Source organism: Lissotriton vulgaris, chromosome 5, assembly GCF_964263255.1.
Source record: "Lissotriton vulgaris chromosome 5, aLisVul1.2, whole genome shotgun sequence".
NCBI classification, from domain to species: domain Eukaryota; kingdom Metazoa; phylum Chordata; class Amphibia; order Caudata; family Salamandridae; genus Lissotriton; species Lissotriton vulgaris.
In genome coordinates, this window is record NC_141693.1 from 219,572,234 (window position 1) to 219,586,326 (window position 14,093).

A 14,093-nucleotide genomic window follows, 5' to 3' on the forward strand; every position below is an offset into this window, starting at 1 on the left:
GGGCAGTTGCGGGGCATAGGGGGTCGGTGCACATCTGGGTTGGATATATCGGGTCCAGATGAGCTTGGCCACTCGTGTGAGCCTGCTCAGTCCTTTGGTTTGTCTAAGCAGCGAGAGCAGCCACTCCAGTACGTCCATGCCCCTCCCGTCCAGGTCTTACCGAACCAGGCCACCCTCCACCGTCCTATCCCCTACTAGCCAACACATTAGCCATTGCAATTGGGCCTCTGTGAAATACAGCTCCAGATCCGGGACCCCAAGTCCCCCCTCGAGCATGGGGCGCTGAAGCATGGGGACTGAAATCTGCTTCCGAGCCGAGCAGATCCTCTAATGAGGTCAGGCTCCTCAGATTTCTGAAGAAGGATCTAGGTGGCATCACTGGCAAAGCTGCAAAAAACCATAGAAGAGCCTCGAAATAACCAGCATCTTTGCCACCGATGCTCTGGCCATAGGCTAGAGGGGTAGTCGTGTCCATAAGTGCATGGACCGGTGCATGGGAGCCACGGCCTTACCATGATTGCCATTGAGCAGTCCCTGTCGGTGTGGTAAACATTAATGCCAAGATAGCCAAATGTCTCAAAATTCCAGGGGAGTCATCAGACTTCTGTTACTTCAAGATGTTCCTGTGCAATCCGGTGGAAAGGGAAGATGCCGGATTTGCCCCAGTTCAACCTGAGACCAGCCATCTCCCTGAAGTGATAGAGCAGGTCATAAAGGGCCGGTAACGAGTATGCATGGTCCCGTAAGTAGACTAACACACCATTCACGCTCAAGGGCACATGGTGCAAGTCTGGCCCTCCCCTGATCCCCTAACAGGGCTCCTGGCTCACAGCATAGCCGCTAATGGCTTCACAGCAAGTACAACAATTCCTGGTTAATAGGAGCATCCTTGGCGGGTCCCCCTATGTATGGAAAAAGAGCGTGATATCTGATGGCCGGTGCGGACCCCAGCTTATAGGGCGGTATATAAAAGCTTGACCCAACCTAAAAAATTAGGACCCATCCCAAACATATTCAGCACCTGTAATAAATAGGACCAACTCAGCATATCAAATGCTTTTTCGAAGTCCGGAAGGCCGGCCCTCCTGGACATCACGTCCATGATGTGGCACAGATGCCGAATGTTGGAGTGCAACGCTCTTTGAGGCACGAACCAGCATTGGTCCGAATGAACAAATGAGCCAAGCATCAGGAACAATCTTTTCGCAAGGACCTTATTCAGAATTTTGTGGTCCATGTTCAACATTGACAACAGGCGATAGAAGCTCACCTCAAGGTTTTTTTTCCTGGTTTTGGAAGCACCACTATAAGGGCCTAATGTAGAGATCTCGGCAAAACGCTCTGGTGGTGCACCTCTTGATAGACCTCTAGCACGTGAGGACCGAGAGTGGCCCTTAAAGCTGCTTAGTACTTCACAGGGAACTCGTCTGTGGCAGGGTCTTGCCGCGCACCATCTGGTGGATTGCTAGATTGATCTCCTCCACTTGAAGAAGAGGCCGCTCCAAGTACAATAACTGCACAGGGTCAAGCGAGGAAGTGCCACAGCTCGTGAGTACTCCTGCACCGAAGAGGGTTCCTGGGGGGACGAGTACAGCTGCTCATAATAGTGGACGAAGAATTCATTAATGTCTGCTTGAGTATTTCACATATGACATGTGCTATCATATATGACGCCCACCAGAGTCTTAGGGGTCTCTGATTGCAATAACCACGCCAACGTGCGCCCTGGTTTATCTGCATGCTGGCAGGCAAAGAAGGCTTATAATGCAGATCACAGAGTCGCTTCACCTCCTCTCAGTGTTGGCAACGCACGATCGTCAGACGGGGGCGTGCTTCAGGAGTCAAAACTTTCTCGAGATGTGTGGTCTGTAGGAATGTCTCCAAAGCCAGTACACTGAGAGCAATCTTGGAAGTGATGCAATCGCTCCTCATGACTACCTTTATGGCTTCCCACTCCAACCCATAGGACCCCTCCGATCCTGTGTTCTCCTCAAAATACCCTGGCTACCTTTCATTAGTCAAATTTAGTTTAAGATTTTTTTGTAAGTCTAATCATGTCTCCTGAACTCTGGACTCATCCAGCATCTCCAACATCATTCATTGCTCTTCCTCATCTCTGCAACGCTCCGGGGGCATTTTCAGTGTTGCGAACCTTCCTTTAAATATCGCTTTATGAAAGATGAAGAATTTTCTGGCAGGTGCACGACCTTTGGAATTGTTTTCTTGTCTAGCTGTATCATGAATAGAAGTTGCAAAGGTTTTAGAAGAGCATGTAATACAGTGCTCTTTGTTGTGCTCTCTATCACATAGGAAGGTGTAACTGAGTGACAGACATGGTAAATCAAGCACTGGAACTGTTTTTGTAGCATTGCCTATATAAGGGAATATAGTAGCGCACATTGTTAGAATTTAATAGATTTACTGAATAGTTTGAATAACACTTAAGACCAAGTAATCATTGTTTATGAATAGGTAATTATTATTTTGTTACGTTATGAAGAGGCTTTTGATCATGGTGGTACATTAAAATCTACTTAAAAGTTACAAAACTTAAAGTTTGTCCTTTACTTGTATATTTTATATCCAACTAAAACTAACATAAATGTGACCTGGTGCAGCTAATAAGGTACAAAATGTTTTGTAATAGAGGACAGTGCAGATGTTCTCCTCAGAAATTCTTGCCTGAGTTTTGTGCCTGATTGTTGCCCTCGCCTCTTTTTTAGTATCAGCAAACATGGTATCACGAAGGACCAGCTACTCTTAAGACAGCCAGGCTTTGGATTGCAAGCTATTCACTTCCACGGTAGGTTGAACCGCTGGGTAAGATGGGGTTCCATTCTGTGCTTTCTTTAGGTGGCATTATTCAGAAGTGAATTAGTATCCCAAGTTCAACATGGTTTAAAGATTTTAGTTTGTGATTAAATCAATCTATATAAACGAGGGATAATAATATCACAGTTGTAATAACAGTGCCTTGATGCTTATACTATAGTTAGGGCTCCCTGTTTTATGTTTTTTTTTTTTACATTTCCGTCTGTGTGTGTGTGTGTGTGTGTATATATATATATATATATATATATATATATATATATATATATATATATATATATTATATGTGTATATATATATATATGTGTGTATATATATATATATATATATATATATATATATATATATATATATTTATTTGTTGCCCATTGTATTGGTATTCATCCATGTTTACTTCGTTTTGAGAATAAATCGTGTTGTAAGGTTGTATATTTCCACATGTATTTCACTGATAAAGATGCCCTCATATTCAGGGAAGTTGTACTGTTGTCGTAGTTGTGCGAACTGAATAATTTCCTCCACATCAAACATGTGACCTGCTGCCCACCTCCGAAAGCTTTTCCTTCTAGACCCCGGGATAAGTCCCTATTTTCAAACAGAGGTGTCATGGGGGAAGGGAATGAGGGGAGTTCTTTCCGAGAGGCCACGTTGTCCCACACCTCCAGTACTATCTTCGTCATAGGGGACTTCTGCAATCTTCGTGGCCTGTCATATTTCTTAATTTTTTTTACTTTTCATAGCGGGAGCCTCGCTATCACCCTATCCTGGAATAGCCAGTGTTTTTCGGATTCCTCCCTGTTCCATTCCACTAAGTATCGCATCTGTGCTGCCCGGAAATAGACTTGCAGGTTTAAGATCCCCAGCCCTCCTTCCTCTGGGCATAAGCATCTTAATTACCTTTTCATACGTGGTCGAGTTCCTGCCCACATAAAGTGGAGTAGCTCCCTCTGTAACAAGGCAAGCAACCCTCTAGCGGGGGAGACCGGCAGAGTCTGAAATAGATCAAGGGCCTTTGATAGGATTGACATGTTAATGGCGATAATTCGCCCCAATAGTGATAAATGATGACTTTTCCAGCTATTTAAGTCCTCTCAGATTTGCCGAGACAGATCAGCATAGTTTATCATTATGGTTTCCGCGATCGTTGGGGCCACCCTTATCCCTAAGTATGTGAGCGATTCTGTAACCTGTTTCGCTGGGAATTATTTTCCTAGTGCAGATAAGCAATCTCGTGTGATTCACAGATTGAGAGTCAGTGATTTTTCAACATTTACCTGCAACCCGGAAGGCAGTCCAAAGGTAGACAATTCTTCCAGAAAAGCTGGAAGCGAGCCTGCAGGATTTTCCAGTGAGGTCAGGATATCGTCTGCATAGAGAGTAATCGAGTGTCTCTCCCCACCAAATGGGATATCCCTGATGTCAGGATTGTCCCTAATTCGCTGAGCCAATGGCTCAACGTACAGAGCAAATAGATGGGGGGTGTGGGGGGTGATAGTGGACATCCCTGCCTGGAACCTCGGTGAATAGGAAAGGGGTTTGATGAACTGCCATACACCCTGACTGTGGCCGTGGGGGTGCTGTAGCAGCTTGCCACCCAGGCCCGAAATTGATTGCCCATACGGAGATGAAATAGCTCCAATTCACTCGATCCACTGCCTTTTGGGCGTCCATGTCTGTTTGATGTGCCTTATAGATTAAGTGTAGTATTTACTGTGTATTGTCACTGCTTTTTCGCTTCTGAATAAATCCTGCTTGGTCAGGATCTAAAATACCCGGCATCAACGGTCCTAGTCGCGCCGCAAGAATGCTCATGAGTAACCTAATGTCTGTGTTTAATAGGAATATAGGGATTTATTATCCACACAGTTTCTTATCTTCCCCTGGTTTGGGTATGACAACAGTATATGCTGCTAATATATTTGAGGGGATTGATCCCGGGCCAGCAAAGTAGTTAAATAATCTGGTCAGTATGGGAGCCAACAACTGACTAAACCTTTTATAGAAGCCTGCCGGGGAGCCATCTGGGCCAGGGAATTTAAGAGGTTTGAGATTAGAAATCGCTGTGATAACCTCTTCAATCCTTATGGGGCCGTCAAGGGAAGTAGCCTGGTCTATAGCAAGTTGGGGAGTGTGTGCCCCCTCTAGATAAGAGGCTATGTTCTGGGCTTCCAGATCTTCTCCCATATAGAGCTCTGCATAAAAGTCACAAAATTCTTCCACGTTGTGTATGTTGTCTGTCAGTTCCTCTCCCCCTCTAGCTTTAAAAGATTGGACCTTCGTTTGCTGTCTCCGTCGCCCTTAGTTTACTACCTAATAGTTGTCCCGTTTTGTCACCCTCCTATGTAGTAGGAATATTTCAGTCAAAGTGCCGCATATTCTGCTCTGTCTAGGTCGAGACCCGCTAATTGGGCCCTCGCTGTTTGTAGCTGGCGGCAGACTCTAGGTGCCCCTGTGTGGTTATGTACCAGCTCAAGCTCCCTGACCTTGCTCGTTAACAGTTCCCTCTTTCTTTGAGCGCTTTATCGCCCACTGCAGATATTGTTATGATTTCCCCTCTTGTCACTGTCTTCAGTGCCTCCCATAGCTTAGAGATTGAGGTGTCTGGAGTGTTGTTTATGCCTAAATAGTCTTGTATGGTCTTAGTGAGTTGCTGTATCACCGGTGGCTGGAGCAGCATATGCTCTTGTAACCACCAGCTCCCTAAGTGTTTCTTCTTGGGTGGAAAGTGTAAGGTGAGGGTCACTGCGTCATGGTCTGAGAGCGTCTCTGGTACTATTTTGACATCTCCCACAATATTGCATATCTCTCTTGTTCCCAGTAAGTAGTCTAGATGTGCATACATTTTATGGGTGTGGGAGAAGAATGTATATTGACTTGATTGGGGATGTACTCCCCTCCAGAGTTCCACCAGCTCCAGCGCTTATAGCCACTTAATCCCTCCCGATGACAAGACCCCAGTTTGGACAAAATGATTGCTAGATCTATCTTTGTCAGCGCCAAGGACTATGTTCAGGTCTCCCTCCATTAACGTCATTCGAGTTTGAGTGGCCATCACGTCCGTAATTGCTGCCTGCAAGAATCGTTCCTGTCCTGCATTGGGTACATATATAGATCCAACCACTACAGAGTGCCCCCCTATGTAAAAGGTACTTCCTCTACATTGTAGCCCACCTCCCCTTTAAAATGCTTAGCGACCAAGATGGCTACTACCGCCTTCTTATCAGAGGTGGAAGAGAAGAACTGAGGGGGAAAGACCCGGAAGCGTTGCCAATCTTTGTTCAAGAGGTGCGTCTCTTGGAGGAGGAAGGTGTCTGCCTCTGAGTTTCCCAGATATGACTGTATAGCTTGTCTCTTGATAGGGTTATTGATGCCCTTCTCATTAATAGTAAGGATCTTAATTGTATGTGCTGTCATGCCAGGTGTGTTTGTGTGTAGCTATATTCGCTCCCCGTTGTGTGCCTCCCTCAAGTTCCCCTCCTTCCTCGACGTTGAATCTCATCACTCTCTGTGTCTTCTCTACCTCCATCAGCTCGTTCCTGTGAGTACTAGTCCCAGGGAAAACTAACTCTAAACTAAACTGAATAAAACCCATTTGAGTCCAGGACTTGTAGGTAGAGTTCATGAGTCCTTGGCGATTAAAGTTATTGGGTGCATGTTGTGGCTCACAAGGCTCCTCCCTGCTCCCAGAGAGTCCCCCCGCCGCCCAGCTATGCACTCGCGCCGTCCCCTTGGAGCCTCATGTCGTCTTTAGTGAGCTTCTCATTGCACAGTGTCTCTAGGACCGCCTGCCGCTCTATCGCTATTGTGGCCGGGTCTAGTTTCACCTTATTCCCTGTGAGACATCTCCCTCGGATACGCTGCCATCTCTCACGGGGAGACTGGAATCGCTTCTCGCCACATCTTTGCTGTGAGGGTGTTCGAGAATGCGGCACGTCTCTTGGAGCGATCAGAGTTGGTGTAGTTTACCTTCCCATCTAAAGATTCATCTAAAGGGGTGGCCCCAAGAGTAATCTATCCCCAAATGATGTAAATGTGTTGTTGGTGATTGGAAATCTCTACTCTTCTGTAAAGTTATCATAGCTAGGTCTTGGTAGAGGGAGGGGGAATGACCCTGAAATGTTAGAGATTGCTTTTCTTTGGCTTTGCGCAGGATTTGTTCCTTTAGTTGAAAGTCCAGTAGGTAGGGGATGTCTGGGGGTGGGGCCGCTGGGCGTCTTTGGAGGCCAACTCAGTGTGCTAGGGCTATTTTTATCTCTGTTTCTGGTGGAGCCTCCAATATGAATCTGAAAAGATCCTGTTGGTAGAGTTTATATCTGAGCCTTCTGCCCGAGGTGGAACTCCCTTGATGTGGATATCTTTCCTTCTGGAACGATTTTCGGGGTCCTCGGTATGAGATTGGAGGTTGATTTGTTGGGCTCGTGAGCGAATCACCTCCTGTTGGAGCTGCTCTACTTCCTCATCGTGGGTGTGTTCCTGGTCTTCTGTGCTTGCCCCTCATTCCCCAATTTCGTCTGCATATTGTTGAATCTCCTTAATGTCCTTGGAGAACTCCCCATGAGAGTCTGTAGATCTTCATGCAGTGAAGTTAACTATGCCTTTAAGAAGGAACGTGTAACTGGTTCTTCAGTGTTTTCAGTCTTCTGCCCCATTTTGGTGTTAGGCGACACCCGGCTGTCTCCCCCGGTCGCCGCTGGGAGTTTAGTTAACACATCTTTAAAAGTCCGGTCCTTCTTCCCCGTTGTCGAGGACATATCTAGGCGTGGGGGTTCCAAATGGTGCTACTGCGATCGCTGCCACTTTATGTCTTTGTTCCAAGGCAAGAGGCCTCTGGGAGGTTGACGGTCCCGTGTGTTTGTAGTTCAGGTGGCCCTGAGGTAGAGGTGTGTGATGCTCTGGTCTTGCTGCCCAGCGACCTATATCTGGTTTGTTCAGCGGCACAGGGACCTCCCTCCTCCTTACCTCCTCGATCGGTTGCTCCTATCCTGTGGGCTCCCCGCCTTCAGGTGGCACCATTCACCTAGGGTGCCCTCTCCCACGGTCCAATCTCGTTCAGGCCCGCAGATAGTTGCACCGGGAGTCAGGCAGAATGTGAGCTGCCCTTGGCTGTCCTCAGACTCACCCATCTCCAACGCGTGGGGCAACTATGCTTAATTTTGGCTGACTCCTCCTCCTCAATGGCCCCTCGTCTAATGCAGCTGGGGGTGCCTATCTCACTTCTCCCTCCCATTTGGCTGCGTGCTTGGTGTCTCTACCGATGCTTTCGACCACTTCTCCGCTCACCTCGGCCTCTGCAGCGATGTATCCGGCTGCCCGCAGGTCGCTTCCCCCTGTAGTCAGCCACGTTGTGTTGAGCACAGTGCGTGTGTCGTCTCAGGTATTCACGGCAAGGAGGCGGCTTCACAGATCTCTCTAGGCCGCAGCCGCCAATATTCAGGGCCCTGTTCTTTTCACGTTCTGTCTCACGGCTCCCTCCTAGCTGGCTGCGTCCTTGGTGTCTCTACTGATGTTTTCAGCCTGCGCCTGCAGCCAGCTCGGCATGGCGCCCCAGCGCTGTAAGGCCTCCTTTCTCATGGCCGTCCCTTTATATCTCGGCCTCTCTTTATTCTGTGCCGTTGGTCTTAGCGGCCCTCCTCGCAGCTCACCTTGGTCTCTGCAGCGCTGTATCTGGCATCGGCAGGCACTCCCCCTGGCAGCAGGCCGTGATGTGTCTGGCGCAGGGTATGCATTCACGTCTTCTCTGGTGTTCACGGCTGGGCGGAGGCTCTACCGCTCTCTCTAGGCCGCAGTTGCCAACATTCACTGCCGGGCCCTGATCTTTCTTGCCAGCCAATCGTGCCAGCCGATAATCTCCAGGAAGCCTGTTTCACCCCAACATAGACGCAGGCAGTCTGTGATCCACTCAGCCTTGCGTGTGTCACCTCAATTATCTGAAGCCATGCGGCAACCCTTCAGGACTCTTTAGTTAGGCCATGACTGTCTTTGCCAGCCAATGATTTGAGGGACGGGAGTCTCGCACCCAAGTTAGCTTCAGGCGACCGTGCCTTATTCCTCGGTCCAACATCATGCACCGCAGACGCACGCCGCTAGGCATCAGGTCTATAGAGCTCACCGAGTCGCAGCTGCCATTGCTCGCCGTCGGGGCGGGCCCGTTCTTTCTTGCCAGGCGATCTTGCCAGTCGAAGGTTTCCAAGGGCTGCAAGCGCGTCCTGCATAGGCACTAGTGGTCCGTGCTAACTCTCGCTGCTGTAAGTGGCCTTCCAGGTGTTTCTATGCCGGGTTTTGGCCGTGGCAGGTGATCGGGAGCGGATTGGCGAAAGTAACACATCTTACCCGTTCGCTATCTTGGCCCCCCCTGCACCTGCAGTTTAAACAACAAAAATGACAACAGGCTTGCCTTTATTCTGATATGTTTTTCTAAAATGATCAGCAGAGAGTAGATCTTTATGGAAACATGATTATTTTTTTATAGTCCAAGTCATCATAGGAAAGATACACTTTAGCTGCAGGTTTCAAAAGTTTCTGAGCCACAGCAGTTCTTAAATCTGACTTACACTAAACCTGTTCTAATACCTTAGTGCAACTAATTACTAACTTCTTTTTGGTATATTTAATTTTGCACCACAGATTTTACATTTATTCTTCATGTCTGCAACCATACCATCTGTTTCATATGAAAGCAAAACGCTAAGGATTTGATCAGTTTGTGAGAGGAGGGATTGTGTGACAATGTATTTCGAGAAATAAACTACCTTGATAAACAAATATTACAACACACGTTGGTGTTATAATCTTGTAAAGGAACTCAGCCTTTGTTCTCGTTCTTCTAGATGGCCATGGAACTCCTCAATGACTCGCAATATTTTTATATTGTATGGCAGATCGCACTTCAGCACATGTATAATGCTTGCTAACAGTTTTTTGACTTTTGTAACATTTTACATTATGGCAGTTCATTTTACTCAGAATAAAGGCTCAGTGGTACCAACAGGGTTTTTAGGGATCGCCTGCTGTGCGCATGAGCACAGCTGGAAGCTCTATAGGGGCTTATCCAGTGTTTAACCACCACTGGCGATTCCACTGGCGATTCCTTTGAGTGCACGTGCTTTTTAGGTGATTGCGCAAGCGCAAGCCCTAAAAAGCACGTGCACAATGCCACCAGCCGCCTGCCTGCCTGCCTCGCATTACCACATCAAAGGCAGCCCTCCCAGCGCATTTCTCACCCGCTAATTATTCACGGCCGGCCGGCCGTACTTTCAGTTTCACGGCCGGAGGCCGTGTCTCCTTTTAAAACGTGTTTAACTTGTTTATAGCTCTTGCTATGTTAGCCCCGTCTGTTTCTAAGCACTCCTAATGTGTCCAGTACAAGATTACAGGTTTATGGAGATTGGGAGGCCAAACATTCTATTTCATTGCAGTTCAACAATCAAGTTGCTTAATTTGTGCATTTGATTTGCCAGAAGTAGAAATAGCAAGCAGAGAAGGGTTTCCCCGGGGTGCGGTAGAGGTATGCTAATCTGACACAACATAACACAGTATTGTCAAAGCACTCTTATAGAAACTAGGGGCTTCATTTAGAGGGCAGAATTGAATGACAACCTCAGAATAACTCGTAGATGCTCGGCTCGCCCTACGAGAAGCTTACATCTTCTCACACCTGACTCGACACTGCTGACACTAATACAGTCGTCTGACACGCCATGATGGAACATGCTTTCTGGCTACATGCTTCAGTTCAGATCATGGCAAGTGTGCGTCGAATGCGCACACTTTTCCTTTTCTATACTTTCTCATGTGCATCAAAATACATTACGCATTTCGGCACAGGGCATTCACTCGGTAGTGCAACATTTCACCTGCACTCAAAGTATTTTTTTACCCCTTCTCTCTAACTGATATTGCAGGCACAGAAACATATATATTCATTGCCTCGAGGTCACTGCTGAGACATTTTTACACATACGTGAATCAAATAATTAAAAACGTGCACCACTGTGACCCTGCCACGTCATTCCCACCATTTCACGCAAAAGTTTGAACACTGGCAACAGTTACAGCTAAACGTCATCAACAAACCTGCTATTATGAATTTTGCACCAGGCCTGAAAGGCAGTAATTAAAAGGGAACCACTGGTGTACTCACAATCACAACGATGGAGATCCCCTCGTTCACAATCCAGTTGCTCATGTCTGCTGTCACCGTCTGTCTGGTCTGCCCGCACTGCCCGGCACCTCTCTGCAGCTGCAGTTCTTAAGACTCACGAGGAAGTGAAAATGGGTCCCCCGCTGTTGCAGATTTCCCCTTTTCCTCAACACGAAACGATCAGTGCAGTTGGCTAAAGAAATGTTGCAATGCTATGAGGAAATCTTTGCGTTGCTTTTAATCCTTTTCTGAAACCAGGGTGTCGTGCTTGATTGCCCCAAAGTACCACGCGCGCCTCATTGCTGTATGTCTGTAGGTAATATTGCACCCCCCCCAATCTGTGTGGGATTCCTCATGTGTGTAATGTGGTGCTTCTGTGTGTGTGGTGTGTTTGTGAAGTCTGTTAGGGGTTTGTGCGGTGAAAGAAATACACGTTAAGGAAGGAGGCAGCTTCCCACACCTGATGACTGGCACATTAAAGAAGAAGGCAACTCCTCGCAGTGATCATGGAGAGGCACACTAAAGTAGGCAGCTTATCACAGTGATCACTGACAGACACATTAAGGATGGAGGCACAAAAGCAGCGCACTCAATGAAGGGCATTAAGACATTCAATCTTGAATGGAGGCTTTACAGTCCAAACCCTAATGTAGAATAAGGTAACGCAATATGTCATTACCAAAGTAATCAAAAATACATTCATTACAGGTACTAATTTAACAGACAAATAAGGACTAGCAGCATTTCTACATTCGACCCTCCAAATACATGCCAAGTCCACACTGTGGATCGGTAATATTTTCTAAATATAATAAAACACCGTTAACTACACAGCACATGGAGTTCATTTAGTAACTGTAAAACGGACCGTATGTATGTAGCAAGATGACAAATTCTATATAACTCCTCTGGAACCACTTAATTTACAGGCTAAAAGGGAGCAAACCATGCAGTAGGTGAAACGGAACTCTATCCAGTGATGGTGCAGAAAACGCAAGGCACTCAGGACCCAAACATGCCCAGGGAGGTGACAATTTACTACAGCCCTTTAAAAATCCCTCCAACCGATATGGCTTCATTGACAGAAGCTGGAAGGCCAGTAAGTGGTCAAGTTTAGCAATAAAAGCAACTCATGGGAACACAATTAAATCAAAATACGTTTGGGGGAAGCTCAAAATGGAGATCTGAAACCACATGCAGGGGGGTGGTGCTTGGGGAAACCAGGACTGGTTGAGTTAGCAGTAAACAATATATTAGAAATATCACTGTGGCAGCTACCAGGAATCCTGACATTTATTTAGCTTTGTGCAAGCAAGCCATCTGTTACCAGAGAGGCCCAAAAGACTCTGTGCGGACCATAGAGGTGTGCGCTTTGCTTAATAGTTATATCTTAAGCTACACAGCTACAGAGAGGGGTACAGAAAACCAGTGTCTAAGATTAAGGAATGCATGCAGACTCCCTATGAGGACAGACTGCTACAACCAGCACATGTGGTAGTTTCATAATTATCTCCAATGTTACACAGACTGCAGCACCGATGCACCCAACACACAGCTCCACTGATGCACCCACCATCCAGCTCCACCGATGCACCCACCACACAGCTCCACCAACACAGCTCCACCGATGCACCCACCACACAGCTCCACTGATCATGGGCGTCCGCAGAAATCTTTCCAGGGGGGGGCAGCATTTTAACTTCATCACCATCTTCCGACATGATTGATTACAAGTATTAAATAATAAAATAAAATTTTTCATAAGAAACCCCCTCAAAAAATGTAAGTCGGACTATCCGACATTAAAGGTCTGGACATCTCGCCCCTCCCCCTCTGTGTTTCGGTTCCCTGCACAGGTAGAGACTTCTAGGCGCTTTCTTTCCTTTTAGGTATCGACGGCTCTCGGAGTCGTCACACACGCCTCGAAGCCCCCCTGTAGTTACCTCAGTTGAGTATCTCAGATCACCGAGACCAGTGCCTTTTGATGCAGGGGTCGAAAGAGGGCTATGGTGGTGGACCCACAGTTGCACAGCTTCCAAACTAACAGGCCTTTTGTTATTTCCTGTCAGCCTGGCCATGTAAAAAAAACCTGCCTTAGATTCTGGAACATGCCTGCCCACAGACGCAGGAGCAGAGCCAAATCACAGGTCCCAGAATTGTAAGCGAGAATTGACGGACGAGCCGGTGCAGGATGGAGGTGCGCACATGGGTCAGGGCCACGCAATAGTAACTTCATGTAGGCAGATTTCTATCGCGCCAAACACGACTTAGCGCTTAAGGAAAGATAAACTGTTTAAAATGATGATGGGCAAAAACATTTGCTGTACAATAATTGATGTAAAAGAACCCCCCTTTATTAAAATTCATTTTCTTAAAATTAAGTCTTTTAAACGGACACGAGCAGGTTAAACTTCTCACATCACTTATTAGCATTACTACAGGCCACTAGATCTTGCTGCTTTGCACAGAGATTTTCAGCAATTGCGCCGCCACGCTTTGAATAATTCCTTGTGCTGGAATCAGGCCAATATAGCAACACTGTCGTCGTCACCCCCAGTACACCCCGCACCGATCCAGGGGGGGGGCAAGTGCCCCCCCTTGCCCCTCCCTGCGGACGCCCATGCCACTGATGCAACCACCACACAGCTCCATCGACACAGCTCCACCGATGCACCCACCACACAGCTCCACTGATGCAACCACCACAAAGCTCTACCAACACAGCTCCACTGATGCACCCACCACAGAGCTCCACAGATGACCCCACCACAAAGCTCCACTGATGCACCCACCACACAGCTCCACAGATGCACCCACCACACAGCTCCACCGAGGCACTTACCACACAGCTCCACCGAGGCACTTACCACACAGCTCCACCGAGGCACTTACCACACAGCTCCACCGAGGCACTTACCACACAGCTCCACCGAGGCACTTACCACACAGCTCCACCGAGGCACCCACCACACAGCTCCACCGAGGCACCCACCACACAGCTCAACAGATGCACCCACCACACAGCTCCACCGAGGCACCCACCACACAGCTCCACCGAGGCACCCACCACACAGCTCAACAGATGCACCCACCACACAGCTCAACAGATGCACCCACCACACAG

General features: G+C 47.5%; 1 protein-coding gene across 1 annotated transcript in view; it reads left to right on the forward strand.

Moving 5' to 3' along the window:
* Window positions 1-14,093, forward strand: part of PRPF4 (pre-mRNA splicing tri-snRNP complex factor PRPF4) — a 206,047-nt gene that overhangs the window by 95,927 nt on the left and 96,027 nt on the right. Inside the window, exon 5 of the mRNA XM_086921206.1 lies at window positions 2,724-2,803. Coding sequence (XP_086777332.1) covers window positions 2,724-2,803 — 80 coding nt within the window. The remainder of the gene's footprint in view (window positions 1-2,723; window positions 2,804-14,093) is intronic.